We start from the raw sequence: 17,149 nt of genomic DNA on the forward strand, positions 1-17,149 counted from the left end.
GATTCAGATGATCATTTTATTTACCGAGGCTATCCAAACCGATCTGGACAGGTGTGAAACGAATGGGCGCCACACCTGGAAGGTCGCGCCACAGCTTCTCTGTCACATTGAAGTCCGCTTGAATCTTCTTCTAGAAAAGAGAATTCATGATTCTGTCGATTATAGCTGAAGTAGAAAAGCCGCCCGGGACCCCCACAGGTCCACCAGCACCTCTGAGCGTTGATGTGTTGTTCTGATTCTGAAATGCTGCCAGATGTAATGGCACACAGCAGCTACAGTATGTTCAACATTCACACTTTGAGGAAATAATCGGCTAGGAAGTCAGGAAAAGACAGGCTAGGAATATTTTTTAAGGCTTTTTTTTTTACTACTTAATGCATAATACTAATATTTTGGTGAATGTCGTGTCCAAAAAATTAAGTCCCTTCTCAGGATATAAAACAAACAAGATAGAAACAAAATCAAGAGTACTGACTAATTACTGTCTTTCAGAGAACATCTTAGTTTTTCCCTCCATTTTTTTTTCATTTTTTCTTCCTTCCTCCCTCCTTCCAGGCTTTTTTCCTGTGGGTATGATGGGAGATGCAGCTGGATATTACGCCCCCCTCTACGCTCACATTCAGATACAGAAACGCGGTCTTCCTCTCCTCTCTCTGTCTCTCTCTCTCTCTTTCTCTCCCCCCCTTCATGTCTGTCTAACTCTGCGGAGAGGTAAACAGAAGGGGAGATCTCATTTAGTTCCTGAACTGTTGCAGCGCTGCGTGCTGCTGCTCACTCTCTTGAATCTTGGTCATTCAGAGGCACCAAAGAGACAAAAAAAAATAATAAAATCTTGGACTGGACTCGCAACTCGGAAGCATTTACAGAAGGAAAGAAGGCAAGAATTAAAAAGAGCGACAGGGATCAGAGGAGTGCAACGTTTTGCACACAATGAGCGTCCAGCTGCCATGGAGAAAACATGAGCAACTGCAGGAGTATGAGGAGTAATGCTGCTGAGTGAACTTTTGTGGATATCACTGAATTCATTCCCTTAAACTTTGGGAGGGAGTTTACTGTAAAGACAGAGAAGGTAAGAAAATATTCATTGTGTTTGTTTCACTGCTGCTCACTGAAAAAAAAAACAAAATTAAATTGTCACTTTATAAAGAAAAAAGAATTGGTTACACTGGTTTCCCAGATGTGCTGACTTGGTTTTTTTTAGTAATATAAAAGTGGAATGGTTTTCTTGAATCAGCACTTGGTTTAAAACGCTCTCTACCCTCAATGTTTCACCGATTCCTTAAACATGATGCAAATATCTTTATTTTAAGGAAAGTTTTAGAACCACTTTCTGCTGCAAAATGACATCATCCAACAAAAACATAGTTTCTTTTCATTTTTTGGTGTTCTGTCCTGGCATATTACATAATGGGTCTGGTTGCCTTACAGTGTCAGAGGCAACTTTGCACCAGAAAAGGGTTGCACTGACTGTGATTGGGCAGACTGCTGGCATTTATAATGAAGATGCAAATTATCTTATGCTACAATCTCGTGCAGCGCATAAAATAGTGACAGGCAGTGGTACCAGATAGGGGTGCTCCAACAGAACTTTTTCACTTCCGATATAATATTGAAACATTGAGTATTTGCCGATACCGATATTGACCCGATACGGTATCAGCACAAATCATACGTACTTTTGTTGCTTATATGTAGTGTGGAATGTTAGAAAAGGCTGGATCGAGTAATTGTCATGAGAACAACTGACATGTTTATTATTAACCAGTTGGTCTGATGCAGGATAGAAACGCTGGGCTGCACTAAATGCTGGACCGGAATGCTTGTTTTTTGGTTGATATTGAACCAATTTCTAATTTCAATATCAGATCGAGACAGTCCTACTAGGAGTCAGCAACATTATGCCCAATTTTTTTCAGCTTCGTCTTGTTTGTTATGAAACACAAAAAAATTGCTTTGACATTTTGTGTATCAGTGCATCTAAATGTAGCTTTCCTGTGTGTGACCTTTGTTTTGTCCCAACACTGTGTTTAAAATGTCGCCCTCCTGTTGCCTGAAGGTGGGACACTGGAGACGGAAACTCTCTGAGAAGCATGGCGGCCACCAGCCCTTCCTCCTGCCACCCTTTTCTCTTCTTCTTCCTTTCCTTCCTGGTCAGCCGGCCAGCGCTCACCCAGGACACTTCCTTCTCCACGGCGACAGTAACCGAGGGGGACCCTGCTTTGACCCCCACCAAACTGTCTAACCAGACAGCGCCCAGCTTGGAGGACGTAACCCAGGGCACTCCTCCGGAGACGGGGCTCTCCACCCCCACCAGCGGTGGCGACGCCGACGACGAGGACGTCCCGCCGGTTGGAGGGACCCGTTGCCAGGGTTACTACGACGTAATGGGCCAGTGGGACCCACCGTTTAACTGCAACGCTGGGGTCTTCCTGTACTGCTGCGGCACCTGCTTTTACCGCTTCTGCTGCCAGTTCCGTCAGCAGAGGCTGGACCAGACCATCTGCTCCAACTACGACACGCCCATCTGGGCCAACACCGGGAAGCCTGTGGCCACCATTACTGAAGGCCAGGGGGATTCAGACCGCGACCGGACGCACCTCATCGTTTACATCATTTGCGGCGTTGTCGCTGTCATGGTGTTGGTGGGCATCTTCACCAAACTGGCTCTGGAGAAGACCCGAGGAGGAAGTGGAGGAGGGGCGGGGATACCTCAGACTGACCTCAACTCCAGGTGAGGAAATGTGTCTGAAAACGTCCTGTTTGCTGTGTGTACAGTTCTGTTCAGAAGGTTACATGCACTTGTCTTGAGGGTGTATGTCTCAAATATTTTAGGCATTCCTTCTTTGCCTAATGACAGTACAACATACAATACCAAAAACTGCAGACACAAGTTTCAAGTTCTCCAACTCTAACCTCCAACTGGATCAAATTTATACATACAAACTCAAACATAAGTTTAATTACTTACATAATAGTTTCTGAAATGTCCCTTAGCACGGTGCGTCTCGATATAGACTTTTTATAACTATCAACACCTTCTTCTTGACAGAGAACTGGTAGAGTTAATTAACTTTATGGGATTTATGCCAGATCTCTGGCTTTTAAGCGTAGTTTGCACGTTTTCATAGGGTTGAAGTCGGGGGATTTTGGGAATCCATTGATCATTGCCTTGTTGGAATACCCAAAGGTGTGCAAGTTGACCTCAGCTGTCACCCTGTTGGAGAACAGGTTTATCAAAGGGTTTGGTTGGTTTGACACAGAGCAGCGTGAAAATGAGCCACAACGTCTGAAAATGGAACAAATGTTGCAACTTTGGTCTCCAATCGAATCACGTCTAACAGAATATCAGGTGTGAAAACACCCTATGCTATCTTGCATACAACCCAGGACAACCCAGTTGTAAAAACAATACCTTGTTGCTATGGTTACACATGTGTCCGAAAGTGGTAAAGTAAGAGCAAGAAATCCTTCCAGCAACACAGCATCCAAAACCAGAGGAAATGATTGTCCGATCATGCAACACCTCAACCAAAAATAGGAACAAAAGTCTCCAAAAAGAATAAATCGGTATTAACGTAACAGAAGCTGCTCCAACACGAGCGGCGTAATTCCAGAAGACTGTGTGTTTATGTGTGTTTGCCCTGGAGGTGTAACCACAATGTGAGTGAAAATGAATATTGATCATGAAACATGGAAATGCAGTGGAAAAGTTCTGTTAGGGGAAAGATAGATTTTCATTAGAGTTGGTAATGGCACTCATTGGTCATAAGCTGCCATCTTTAGATGAATGTGTACTTATTGCTCTGGATTTTTTTATTCCTTTATGAGGCAGAAATGAGATGTCTGCACATAAAAGGAACAAGATTTCTTAAACTTTTGCTTTTGCTCATTTTGTCAGTTTCTAATTGTGTCATTTTTCTCTCTTTTATTTTATTGTGCTTCTCTTTTAGTTTGTTTTTTTTTTGGCTTCCTCTGTTTCTCTGATACGTTTTCGTGCCGCTCTCTCTCTCTCTCTCTTAACTAATTTTTCTCGCTGGAAAACATAGAAAGAGGAATCGACATATACACGTGCCAGCATGCGTAGCCACACGTAAACACGCCCCACCCCCACAGCTGGGTTAAATATCTGCTCCAGAGTTCAGCCTGCTTGCCTCAGGTAATAGTTACAGCGAGCAGCGCAGGCTAACATCTCCGGACCTCCTTCCCAAACTATAGGACCGTCCTCAGTAGTCCTGCCTTATTTTCTCCTGATCTCCTGCACATCTCTCCCCGCCTCCTTGTTTTTATCCCACCACATGCCATTTTATTTGTCCTAATCTTTAATGTATTTACCATAAGTCTTCCAACATCCATATTTATTAACACCCTTGGTAAGGATTTGTAAAAAGCCTTCGAATACATTTTAATTTCACATAAGGCAACATAAATGTTGTACGTCTCTTTCCAGTAGACGTTTTTAAGCACTTGAGACCTGAACTTTGGTCAAATGAGACATAGTTTGAGCTTACAGGTTGGACTGGTGTGCAAAAAAAAAAAAGATTTAGTATGAAATGTTATTGAAAAGCTCATCATCTCCACTGCTAATTATGGTGGAGGATCTGTGCTGCTGTGGACCGGTTTTTTCTCCAGCCATTAGAAACTAGACTGGACTGTGATCTTGCCTGGGTCCGGCCTGTGTTGGTATCCTCCACCACCACAAATCATGAAAGGAGATCATACAACAGCCAGGGAAACAAGAACAGTTCCACTCATTTATTTTAATAAATTCACTCTAAAATTAAAGTTTGGAAAAAATCAGTGTTTGATTACGCAACTACAAAAAAAAGATAAAGTTCTTGTAAGGCTTCTTAAAAGTCCTTAAACTGATTTTAATCCCTCATCAAAAACATAACTGGAGTGTTGCCTTAATTCTTTCACGCATGTCTGACAAATCCTTTAATCTCCATGGCAACCATTCAGCTGTGCAAAACACCTGGGTGGACATAGCTCCACATTCAAGGACGAAGCTCCTTCTCTGGTCTGCAGTTTCCAAGTTTCCGCCTCTCAAGCAGCCCTCCCCCATTTCTCTCCCACTCAGCTCCTTCAGACTAGCCAGCAGCAATTAGCAAACATCTAGTGGAACTGCACATCTGCTGAGCTCATCATACAAACTACTTCTCAGTGAAATGCTGGTAAAAATGTTGTCAAATGGTTAATAGAGGAGCCATGTTGTGATGACTTCCTGAAGGCGGAGTTTCAGACAGAGCAGGAGCTTCTTAAAGAGACAGAGGTCTAGTTTCAAGCTGTTAAATTATGAAGTCACATTTCTTTTAAGTCATGCTTGATATGAACAGCAATTTTTTTAAGAACTGCACATAATATAGTTACTTGATTGAGCTATATAATGACACTATGTGCCTGGAAAATATAATATTGGTTCTGGTTTCCTTCATCCTTCCCTCATCATCACCTTCCTCACCAACCCAGACACCTTCGCTGCTAGCATCCCCCAGTATGCAGCTCGGTTTCTGTTTCTCCTACGAACCTGAACGGCACAAACACACCCAGACGAGCAGGATTAATACATCCTGCAGGGTGGCACCTCACTAAAATAGCAACAGTCTTGCTGCATAAATGGGCTGCCTCTGTGAGCCCGTCTCAGCAGATTACCTCCCCTCCCTGAGATTAAACACTTTTCTATGAGATTACGGCTCCTCCGTTCCTGGAGTGCTCTTCCTCCGCGCTTGTTTCGTTATTAGCCTGCTGACATAAATCCCCCCTGGTCCAGGAATGCACAGCCAGGAGCTTGTGCGGTGCACGCACTTTCTTAGGTGGTATCCGTGGCGATGAGCCCACCTTCTTCAAAGTTTGATAATAAAGAGGCGAAACACAAATGAATGTTTTTTTTTATTTCATGACACTTTCTTCGTTCTGTCTTCCAACGTTACGACTGCCGAAGATGATTAACTCTGAAATCCTGATAGTTTCCCCCAAATCAACTTGGAAGTTAAAATTCGGGGGCCCGTCATCCTGAACGCATAAGTTCTAGTTTATGTGCACCGCCAGTACTGGTTCCAGCTGAGGGTCTTTGCTTGTTTGCACTCTGCCCCCCTCCCTCACGCTCACACACCCTCCCCTGGCCAGCGGTAAGGAACAGAAAGGGCCGCCCTCGGCCGCGTGTGTCACGTCTAATGAAGGGCTCCAAAGCAAAGGGCCCTCAGCTTTGGTACTGAGAGAGTAAACAAACACCGGTGACCTTCACGATTTCACACAAACACAGCAACACGTGTTCTCGCGCTAATTCACAGTTTCATTAGGAACGGGAATGATAGTCGTGACATTTCGGTTCGGTGAGTGCAGCTCAGATTAACGCAGAAAGAGAGAAAGAGAGAGAGGTCAGGACTGAGATCCACACACCAGCGGAGACTGGTGCAGGTTAACACTGGACTGCTTTGCAAAACTAAATCCTATTCCTTAAACCTTTTCGTATCATTAGAAACAACAAATTTCAATTCATTTTATTGGGATAGCATTTGTGGTTTTCTAGGTGTTTTTTATTTACTAATAAAACTCTTGAGTTTAGTTTCAGCCTCATTTACTCTGATGCACCTAAATAACATCCAGTGCAACCAGTACTACACTGCAAGCAACACAAAATCTTAACAAATATTTTCGTATAGTTTCTAGTGCAAATATAAAATGTGAAATAGAATAAAACTTATAAGTGCTACTAAGCAAAATGTAGGAGTTAATTTTAAGGCAATGATTCCTTAATATTGATTAAAAACTACCAGTTCCATTGGGAGATTAATGTCACTTATAATAAAACATTTGTTCCATGTTATAAGTGAAATAATCTGCCAATGGAGCTAGTAGTTTCTATTTTTAATCAATATTAAGGAATCATTGACTCAAAACAAGCTTTTATTTCTTGCTAAAAAGTTACCTGTAAGTTAGTTTTATTTCACGTGTACCAAGATATTTTCACTAGAAACTAAATTAATTAGGATTTTGTGTTTTTGCAGTGAAGTAAGTATGACAAAGACTTAGAAAAAAAAATTCACTTGCCCTTCAGGAATTAAACGAGAAAAAATGTTGTCAAGTCAGACAAGTCAGTCTTATCCGTACAGGACATTTCAGCAACAAGACAGTTCAAAGTGGTGAAAATAGTAACCAATTGTGAAACATTAAACATTTTGCCAAATAACAATCAGAATCAGTGACAAAAAATATACATCACATATATTGATCAGTGTTCCAATTGTTTGAATAAAACCAACTCTAAACAGGTGGGGGTTATACTATTGATTTAAAGGAACTCAGTGTTTCAGCTGTTTTGCGGTTTTCTGGAAGTCTGTTCCAGATTTGTGGTGCAGAGAAGCTGGATGGTGCTTCTCCGTGTTTGGTTCTGGAGATTCAGAGCAGAACCAGAACACCTGAGAGGTCTAGAAATCTGGCTTTCATGGAAGAATGCAAAGGAGTTTGATACCAAATATTGATCTGGAAGAAGTCCTTCCTATTGGGCACAGACCACACGCACACATAAAATATGGAAAAATATTTATAAAATATAAAAACAGTATCTGAAGGCCAAAGACAAAGTGCTCTACAGGTCATCATCAGAAGAAACGAGGCTGGCTCATCAAGCTTCCTAGGATTGTGGGAAATGGAGTAAATTGTCACAAGAGATCTAGCCAACCACCTGAATGTGGGGAAGCCTTTAGATTTAAATCAAATGACATTCAAACATTAGACTGGCCCAGTCAAAGTTCAGACCTGAACTCAATTGAGAATCTGTAAGTAATTCATAACGTCTTCACTTCTTACAACGCTTAAGATCCCAACTGCTTTTGACTCAGCACAGACTACATTCACATTCACATTTATTTATTGCATGTAAATCTGTTGTTCACATGACCCATATCCTCTCTCTGACTGTAAATAACCGTTATATAAATATAAGGACACTGAGCCAACGTTCTGTAGGGTCTGCTCTGATTTAAGGCAGATAAACATGGAGAAGTCATAGTCGATGCAGGTCAAACTAATGGGCCGTTTCCATTCAGCAACAAGTGGGCTCACCCTGTCTGTCCTCCACATTCATCGAGCTGACAGCGTAACGGTTCATACTTGAAGGGCATTTCTCTCACACTTTGTTGAGACTTTTATAAACTGATTTAAAACTTTAAATGGAATGACATCAGGGCTAGTCAATCATTAATTATTGACTAGCCTAATGTAAAAAAAAAAAAACCAGAGACAATAACAACAATAAAGTAGCTGATGCTTCTCAGCATGTGTTGTTGCTTCATGTTTAGACCCACATAAAAATGTGCTGTTAGACCCACCAACATGTAAAATAAGAAACTGCATGATGACAGGTAAAAATAATGCTGCACATACTGCAGGTAAAATATTGGCTGGTTGGAAACTCTTCATTTTTAATATCACAAATCAATGGAAAAGTATCTTTAAGTGGTTAACACTGTTAACTGCATATTATGGATATTTTAAAAAGTACATTTTTGCCAAAAATGATCAGAAAATTTTCTAGAATAAACACATTTTTTCTGCCGAATTTTTGACTTTACCAGATCAGAAATTTCCAAGATGTTGTCTGGAAAATATCTAAGATTAATCTAAAACTTTCTGAGTTTTTGGGTGGAAATTTCTCTCTTTTTTTATTTTTATTTTTTTTATCTACAATGGCCCTGATAGAGCATCATATACATTTGAGCTTTTGGAAGAAAGTTACACATTTAGATACTTTTTCACAACTTACCTGTGATTACAGTTTTGATGACATGGGGCAATTAAGACACTGATGAACGGCGATGAGATTCCAGCTTTTAATCATCTAATCAGCAGCCTTCATTACAGCAATTAACAGTTTTGTCATGTGAACATCAGAGATGATGGTAATTTCCCTTCCATTGTCTTTTGGGCAGGGTGGTATTTTTTAGGGGTCCAGAGAGAAAGTTAACATGGTAGTTTATGTATAAAGCAATTTTACATTTCAACCAAGGCTGACTAAAGTGCTCAAAGAGATGCATAGAGTAAAAAACATAATACACACATAAAATATGGAAAAATATTTATAAAATATAAAAACAGTATCTGAAGGCCAAAAAGTAAAAAAACTGGTTTTCAAACAAGATTTAAAGAGGAGCTCAGCTGATCCAGAGTGTTCCAAAGTTTAGGACCTGCATGATTCCAAACATTAAAGTTGTTAAAAAACTGATTTCAACTGGCTAGTAAAGGGGCAGTATTATGTGAAATGTACTTTTTTGAGCTCTACGTTATGTTACATTGTTATTTATAAAAACATACTTGAGTGTTGCTTTGATTTGAGAAATCCTTTAATCTCCCATGGCAACCAAAACGCCTGGGTGGACCTAGCACCGCCTTCGATGACGAAGCTCCTCCTCGAAGCTGCAGATTCCAAGCCCATTAGACCTAGTCAAGGTTGAAATCCTTCACTGGCTGATTCCAGACAGCAGGTATTTTTTAAAATCTCTACAGATAGCCCACTTAAAGGGGTCTGTTAAATGACACCGAGTTTTGACTGCAGGTTATGAACCTTTGTGCATATTTAGCTTTACTGCTAAGATCAAGGCCTCATTTTCCAAAGTTAAAGAAAATAATCTGGCTCTGGGCTGCATCAAAATTTCAAAGGTTTCTTTTTTCTTTTCTTTTTTTTGCTTCTGCTCATCATTTTCAGTAAGTTTGATAGAATCTGGTTTGGTAGACTTTGCATACCCTTGCTGACAAGCAGACATGAAACAAACCTCTGATTCAGCAGAACTTACATTAGTGAAGTGAAACTGCAGCATCATGTCTGCTGCTGGCACAACTCAGGTACCCTGAGATGAACTGCTGGCTTAAAAACAACCCAAAGGCAGTTGATTCATTCAAACAGGGTGGGATTATGGGTTCTGGATTAGATGTTTAACCCCTGTGTTGAATTTATGGCCGGTTAATTTAAGGCAAGAATGTTGAACACAGTTAGCAATAACATGAGCTAGCTTCTTCGGAGCTGTAAGGCTAATGCTAACAAACTTTTATTAGCCTTGTGCTAATGCTAACCAGACGCTAGCATACTGGTTCTCAGAAGCTATAGACTAAACATACAACACTGTAAAATGCTGTATTCTCTGCCTGTGTTGAATTTATGACCAGTCATTGGTTAAGCTAAGAATGTTGAACATAGTTAGCAATAACATGAGCTAGCTACTTCAGAGCCATAAGGCTAATGCTAACCGAGGTGAACAAACTGGTTCTCAATAGCTGTAAACAAACCCACTGACATGTAGGTGATAATGCATTTATTGCAGAATTTAACAAAAACAACTTTATTGTTACATTTATAACTAAATAATATTTTTTAATCTTCCAATGTAAAATGTTTGAAAAGTTTCTTTCCTCTCTGCTAAACTTCTGCCTACTGACTGGCTGCAGGGCTGAGCTGTCACTGTCGCCACAGCCTGGTCCACATGCATGCACGCTTCCATGCAGGCGTGTTAAAGCGTACCTAATGTATGTGCCTGCGTCACCGTTTGGCACGATTCTTCCCAAAGTGAAGAGACAAACATGTTGACGGATTCCTGGTTGCATCAGAAGTGACAAACCACCCAAATCCCTCAAGCTGCGTCACCTTCTTCCTCCGTCTTACCTTCCAGGCTTTACTGGGCCCACACAAACCTAAATGTGGGTCAGCATCCACAGTGACTGGAGGGTCTGGCTGTGTGCTGTTTATGCTTGTTTTTTTTTGTTTTTTTTGTGGTGGCTTTGTTTATTGGAGTAAAGGGAATGAAAAAATAGGTAGGTGGGGGCGGGGAGCTTATGGCCTTAACTTGGATTCTCAGGCATAAGAAAGTGTTTCTGTATTTTACCCAAAGGTAAGATTTTGTCTGTTGCAGTCAATACAAAAATGGAAATTATGGTGCTCTGGTACACACCACTGGCTCCATCTTATCATTTTCCCACACTTTGAATTGATCATTTTTCTGTGGTTTCAGAAATACCCGCAGTCAAAAACGTTACCTGAATAATTAACATTGCATAAGAAAAAGAGACGTTCTGTTAAAGAACAAATTATATTACATATTAATGGGGAGCAAACTCTCTACCTTTGTTTCTACAAATTGATTCTCAGAAGTGTGTTTCCGTATTGGCGGACTTATTTTTGCAAACTTTATGTTTCTTTATGTAATAGACCATCACATTTTTAAAGTGGCAGTTCATATGGATTAAATATTTGGATTTTTGTTGTAGTTTTTTATTTTTTTTTTTAGTTCTGGTGAGCATGGCGTGGGATTCATACTCTACTTAACTTGGAGGCCTAAAGTAAAACCTAGTCTGACCGCCAGCCTTCAGAAGTCATCTAATGATATAATAATAATAACAGAGACCAGATGTGTGTCTAGTAGTGACGTGGCAGAATGAAACACATATGCACGCCAAACTGTTCCAAACATTTTGAAAACCTCTGATCATTTTAACTGTAGCATTTCGTAGCATCTTCAGTTCTGAAAGTCACAGATTTTGTTTTAACATGTATTCGGACGCGTGCCCCCGGTTTTTGTTTAATAGTTGGTGTGAAATCATAACTAGAACACAACACTACAGCAACAACAAAAATATTTACAGTGATTTCATTTAGACAAGCAAACGTGTTCTTCTTCGTGTTCTTTGTTCTTCACCTGTTTATCAGCTTTATTGCACCTTTATTGCGGCGCACTGCAGCCGCTGCAATTCCTAAAAGTTAAACAAGCGACACTGAACTACTTCTCTCCTTTGTTCGTAAAACGTGGGGATATTTATAACAGTCATCAAACTACGGCTCCTACAACATATTTAAAATAAAATGATTGATAAAATGTAAGAGAAATTCGGCCTTCCTTGCATCTTGACATAACTAACAGAAACCAAACTGTTTATAGACTTGTATCACGGAGAATTTATGTATCAAACATCAGTTTTCTCCTCTTTATTTTAAGTCGTATTTAATAGATATATCTGATAATAAATGATGGCGCTACTAATATTTTAGTGACAGATTTCTGCTCGTCCTGCGTTGGAATAGAATGGTTTTCTGGACACAATGCATCACATAGCGACTAATCCAGTAGTATATATCAATTAACAGCAGTATGAAAAACGGAAAAATAATTAACTATACTATATTAAGAAATTATATTTAATCCTCAGTGTTACATGAAACAAGTAAATAAAGTCCAGTGATAGGTCTGTGTAAACTAAATGTGAGAATGAGACGTTTTATTTATAAAAATCCTTGCTCCCCTCTTGCCACCCCATAGATATTTTTCTAGATCCGCCCCTGGTGTTTTTGCAGTGTGTTGTCATGGTAATTTAAACATCAGTGACAGGGACGGTAGCCTGAACTGTTTCCTGGTTTTTAGTTAGTAAACAGTAAAACGTTTCCAGTCATTTTTAGCAGCAGACAGATGCTGAAATTAGCAAAGGACATCACACGCTAACGCAACATTGTATCTGCTATTAATCAAACATGACCTTTAATCTTTGTCTCTTATTGTAGATACTAATTATTTAAAGCAATGTGAACTTCTAGTGTGTAAAAGAAAAAAAGAGTGAAATCCTGTGAGGATGAGTTGTAACTAATCAGTGTGTGTGATCTAATCTGGTAATTGGTTGTTATAGAACATTAGCAAAGACTCATCTCACTGAAGCTGTAATGTGATTAGGAACCATGAAGAGAACATGGCTCAAATTCAGTTACATAATTTAATCCAGATTATTAAGGAGCAGTTGCTGATTTAATCGGCAGAGCGTTGACGGACGGTGGAAGTATTTAACGCACAGCACATCAGTTTGGCTGCAATAAATGCAATTCTTCCTATTGAACACTGAGTAAAGAATAGAGTCAGAGGAGAAGAGGGAGACGGCGGTTGCATGTCAGTCATGAGAACTGGCTCTAAATTCACACAACACAGATAAAAAAAATAATAATTCAGCTCCCCACTAAAACGCGACAGCTAACATGAGTTACTTTATTTACAACTCTTTCAAGAGATACTTCACTCAGTCTGCATGGTAGCTATATTATCACTTTGCAGCGTGACGTCATGCATGCAAGACTGATCGCTAACGATGACTAGCATTGGTTTTAGCTCTTGTCAACATGTCACGCTACATCTTAAATGTACTCGTGATATGTAACAGAAAAAGGGATGCAGTGCTTTGCTACTAGATAACAAGGTCCAAGGGTTTAGCATTTCACAGGTCAGTGAAAAGTTTTCATTTTAAAAAATAGCGAAAGAGAGGGAAGTAGGTCAGAGATGCTAGCTTGACTTTGAGAAACTTAATATGTAGATGTGTTGTGGAATTCAGTGTGTTTCGGTTCAGTAAAAAAAAAAGCCAACCCTCACATGTTTTCACTGTTTAAATTAACCAATTAACCAACCTCTGTCTCCTGATCGCAATCAGTATACTTGCATATACTCCAGTGTTACTGAATTTGTGTAGGTCTCACAAAATCCACTGTTATCTACCACACCTTGCTACAGCTAATTCTTTTCTCAGTTGGGGGGTTAGCTCAACTCCTTTGGAGGCATCATCTGAAATTCTAATGAAAAGTCTGTAAACACCATCCAGCCTGGAGACAGGTGCAGATTTTGTTGGAGATTAAACGTCTAAATCAGCGAGTTGTTTGAGCGGCGAGCCAAGAGAAGAGAGCATAGCTTGAAGGCAATGAGTCAAAGAGGGACGAGCAGCAGAGAGAGGGTAGAGATAAAAACGAATTTTTAGATTGGATCCAGGTAGAAACGGGCTGGAGAGAGAAAAGTGTTAAATAGAGTTTAAAAGTAAAGAACAAGGGGCTTTTTATGCAACGTTTAAGTCTTTGTGGTGCAATCCAAATGTGGAGTAAGCAGTAAAAACCTGTGAGAGCGATCAGTGTGTAGGAATGGATACACAATCACTCTGAGATCTGAATCAATTTAAATGAATGAATATAATTTCCTTATACTTCTGTAAATAGAGCTAAGCTAAACATTATTCATGGAGCTCCCATCTATTCTGAAGCCTGACCAACTCATCCTGATGATTGGGATTGTTAACATTCACCTCATGCATCTATTACGACAGAGTGTTAAGGCCAGGGTAGAAAAAAATATCTTAAATTACAAGACCAAAGTCGTGACATAGCAAGAAGAAATCATACCGGAATTAAACCACAATATTAAAAGAATAGTTGTAAATAAGTCGAGTAAGACGAGAATGCACTGAAAATGTTCCTAGAAAAAAGTTGTAATAATTTGAGATGAAAGTCATACAACAAAAAGTCACAATATTATGAGACCAAAGTCATAATAATACAAGAAAAAAGTCAGAATGATATGAGAATAGTCATAATATTACCTGGAAAGTCACATGACAAATATGAAGTAGTAGAAGAAGAAAGTCATAGTCTGACCAAAATAAAGTTGTAACATTAGTAGAATGAAATAGTAATTGTATAACTCCTACATAAAAAATAACAAATTAAGATGAGGAATGTGAAACATCTTGTGAATTTATTATTTGATATTGGTTTTACAAATAGGTCATATTTAATATTTCAACAGACCAGCAGAAGTTTGAAATGACTGTGCAAACGGCTGAGTCTTTCTTCCAATTTTAGGCTATGGCTTCCTTGTCATAATATTATGACTTCATTCTCTTGATTTAAAAAAAAGACAGAAAAATCTTTTAGTCTGGCCTTAATACTCAGCTGTAATTAAGCCTCCCTCTTAGGTGATAACCAGCAGGGTAATGTGGAGCAGTCTCTGTGACACTGCAGAGCATCATCACACCTGCAGACAGCTCATGAGCGAAGTGTCTGGGTGTGAACAAGCGCCCCCTGGCTGTAGCTGTCAGGTCAGTTATGGTCTGTGTGTGTGTAACCTCAGGGCTCCACATAACAGCTGTAGTAGTAAAACACAGGAGCATCCGTGGACATCGACTATGAAGCCTTGCCGCAAATTTCCATCGGATTAAGGTCTGGACTCTGTTCCATTCTAACATCATATGACTTTATTCAATTAATTAATTTTAACGCGTTAAAAGTTTATATATATATATATATATATATATATATATATATATATATATATATATATATATATATATATATATATATATATATATACTGCTCAAAAAAATAAAGGGAACACTTAAACAGGTGTTTAACACTTAAAGTGTTCCCTTTATTTTTTTGAGCAGTATATATATATATATATATATATATATATATATATATATACACACACACACAGTTCTCACTGGAACTTTTGGATTTGCGTGTTTCCCCTACGTCTATAAATCCGACGCACAAGCGACATCTGCTAACAACAGTGGCGATGGGTAACAAACCTGCTTCACTGGGAGTTCATTTCTGCTGCACGGAATAATCTGATTGGACGCTGAAAAAGTCTATTGTTACGCTAAGAGGAGATAGCCTAAAATAGCATCTCAATACTTAACATGCAGCTGCAGCAGCACAGATGTCCCCAATGCTAACGTTAGCATCCACAGTACACATTTCTAATATTTCTAACATTTCTCATTTTTTATCGAGTCCCACCGCTAGTATGAACACACCAAGTGTGTGTGCAGTCACATTTGTTGTGTTGCTCCTGGAGCACATCAAGAGCCAGAGAGTCTAAATGTGGCCATATTGCACGGATGTCATGAAGCAAAAAGGCCTCTGGTCATGTTCAGCTGGATGAGATGTACGCTTCAAAAAAAAAAAAAAACTACTGAAGGACACACACGGACACTGAATGCGAACACGATGGACTGCTTCAATCAAACAACCTACTGCATTTTTCTCTGTTTTATGAGTTACTGTGCTTAGAAAATGTCATTGATTCAAACTGGACTTTTTGGGTCAAACCTAACCGAAAATCACAAATCAGCATTAGCATGGAAGTGCTTTGTTAATGTGTTTTCTAAGGGCAAATCAAATACAGACATAATATGTTTAAGACGATTCTTTGTTTTAAAATTACTTTTAAAGGAGTTGCATGATGGGGCAATAGTTAACCATGTTGCCTTGCAGGAATAAGATCTTGGATTTGAATCCTGCCATAGAAAATGGATGGATTTCTTTAGGAAAATGGAAAAAGGAATAAAATGAAGAAACATTTTTTCATTCTCAATTTTCTTTCCTCCAAACAATTTAGAGTGATTTAGTAATTAGGAATGGAGGGGAAAAAAGGCAACCCCAGTGGTTAAACATTTTCACTTAGGATATTATTTAATAAACTAATAAACCAAAACAATAATGTTAATGTTGAGGGTGGTGATGCCCTAAATACATTGTGTCGACATATTGATAAGTAGAAAATCAGATTCTTTGAAGCACTAAAACTTGTAAGTTTAACAGTTATTTGATGTCTTTGTACAACTTTAAATCTAATAGCAGCCCTTTGTGTGGCTTTAGTTGTTCAGTTCAGTCACTAATAAGTTTGTGTGAGTCCGCAGGACGCTGACGGACCTGCTGAAGCAGCAGGGCAGCGAGGCGAGCTCGATGGAGAACGCCGCGGCTGGATCGCCCAGCGGAGGGAGAGCCAACGGCGTCTCAGCCAGGATGCCACGCAGCAGGAGTGGTGAGTGCAGAACCGCCGTCTGGAGGCATCAGTTCACAAATCCAACCTTCAGTTTAAAGTTATCGTATGTTTTCCAGGCATACAACACCATTTTATAGCACAATCAGCACAAAATGCTGTATGTGTCAAATATGATATCGCGATTTAACACCTTGAAATTGGGGCTTTATCTCTTTAAAAACTTTTGCTCTTTCTGAAACTCCGCCTTCAGGAAGTCATCAAAACATGGCTCCTCTATTAACCCTTTAACAACATTTCTACCAACGTTGCACAGAGAAGTAGCTCCTTTCATGAGCTCAGCTGATGAGCAGATCCACCAGGTGTTTGCTAATCGCTGCTGGCTAGTCTGAAGGAACCTGCATGAAAGAATCAAGGAAACACTCCATGTATTTCTTTAATAACATTATAACATGATGGAAAGCTTAAAAACTGATATTACATAATACTGCCTCTTTAACTACATTCATGCATAGAGGTGTGTGGGTGTGCGCGTGTGGGTGTGTAGGACTTTACTTCAAGAAACAAAATCAACATTGATA

The 17,149-nt window shown here is 39.5% G+C and overlaps 1 protein-coding gene across 1 annotated transcript in view; it reads left to right on the forward strand.

The window, feature by feature from the left end:
• Positions 1–765: 765 nt before the first annotated feature.
• LOC106699951 (protein shisa-9) overlaps positions 766–17,149 on the forward strand; it is a 28,420-nt gene continuing 12,036 nt past the window's right edge. The window contains exons 1-3 of the mRNA XM_014472749.2: positions 766–1,069; positions 2,057–2,731; positions 16,486–16,610. Coding sequence (XP_014328235.1) covers positions 2,091–2,731; positions 16,486–16,610 — 766 coding nt within the window. The 5' untranslated portion in view covers positions 766–1,069; positions 2,057–2,090. The remainder of the gene's footprint in view (positions 1,070–2,056; positions 2,732–16,485; positions 16,611–17,149) is intronic.

The sequence above is a fragment of the Xiphophorus maculatus genome, chromosome 10 (genome assembly GCF_002775205.1).
Source record: "Xiphophorus maculatus strain JP 163 A chromosome 10, X_maculatus-5.0-male, whole genome shotgun sequence".
In the NCBI taxonomy this organism is placed as follows: domain Eukaryota; kingdom Metazoa; phylum Chordata; class Actinopteri; order Cyprinodontiformes; family Poeciliidae; genus Xiphophorus; species Xiphophorus maculatus.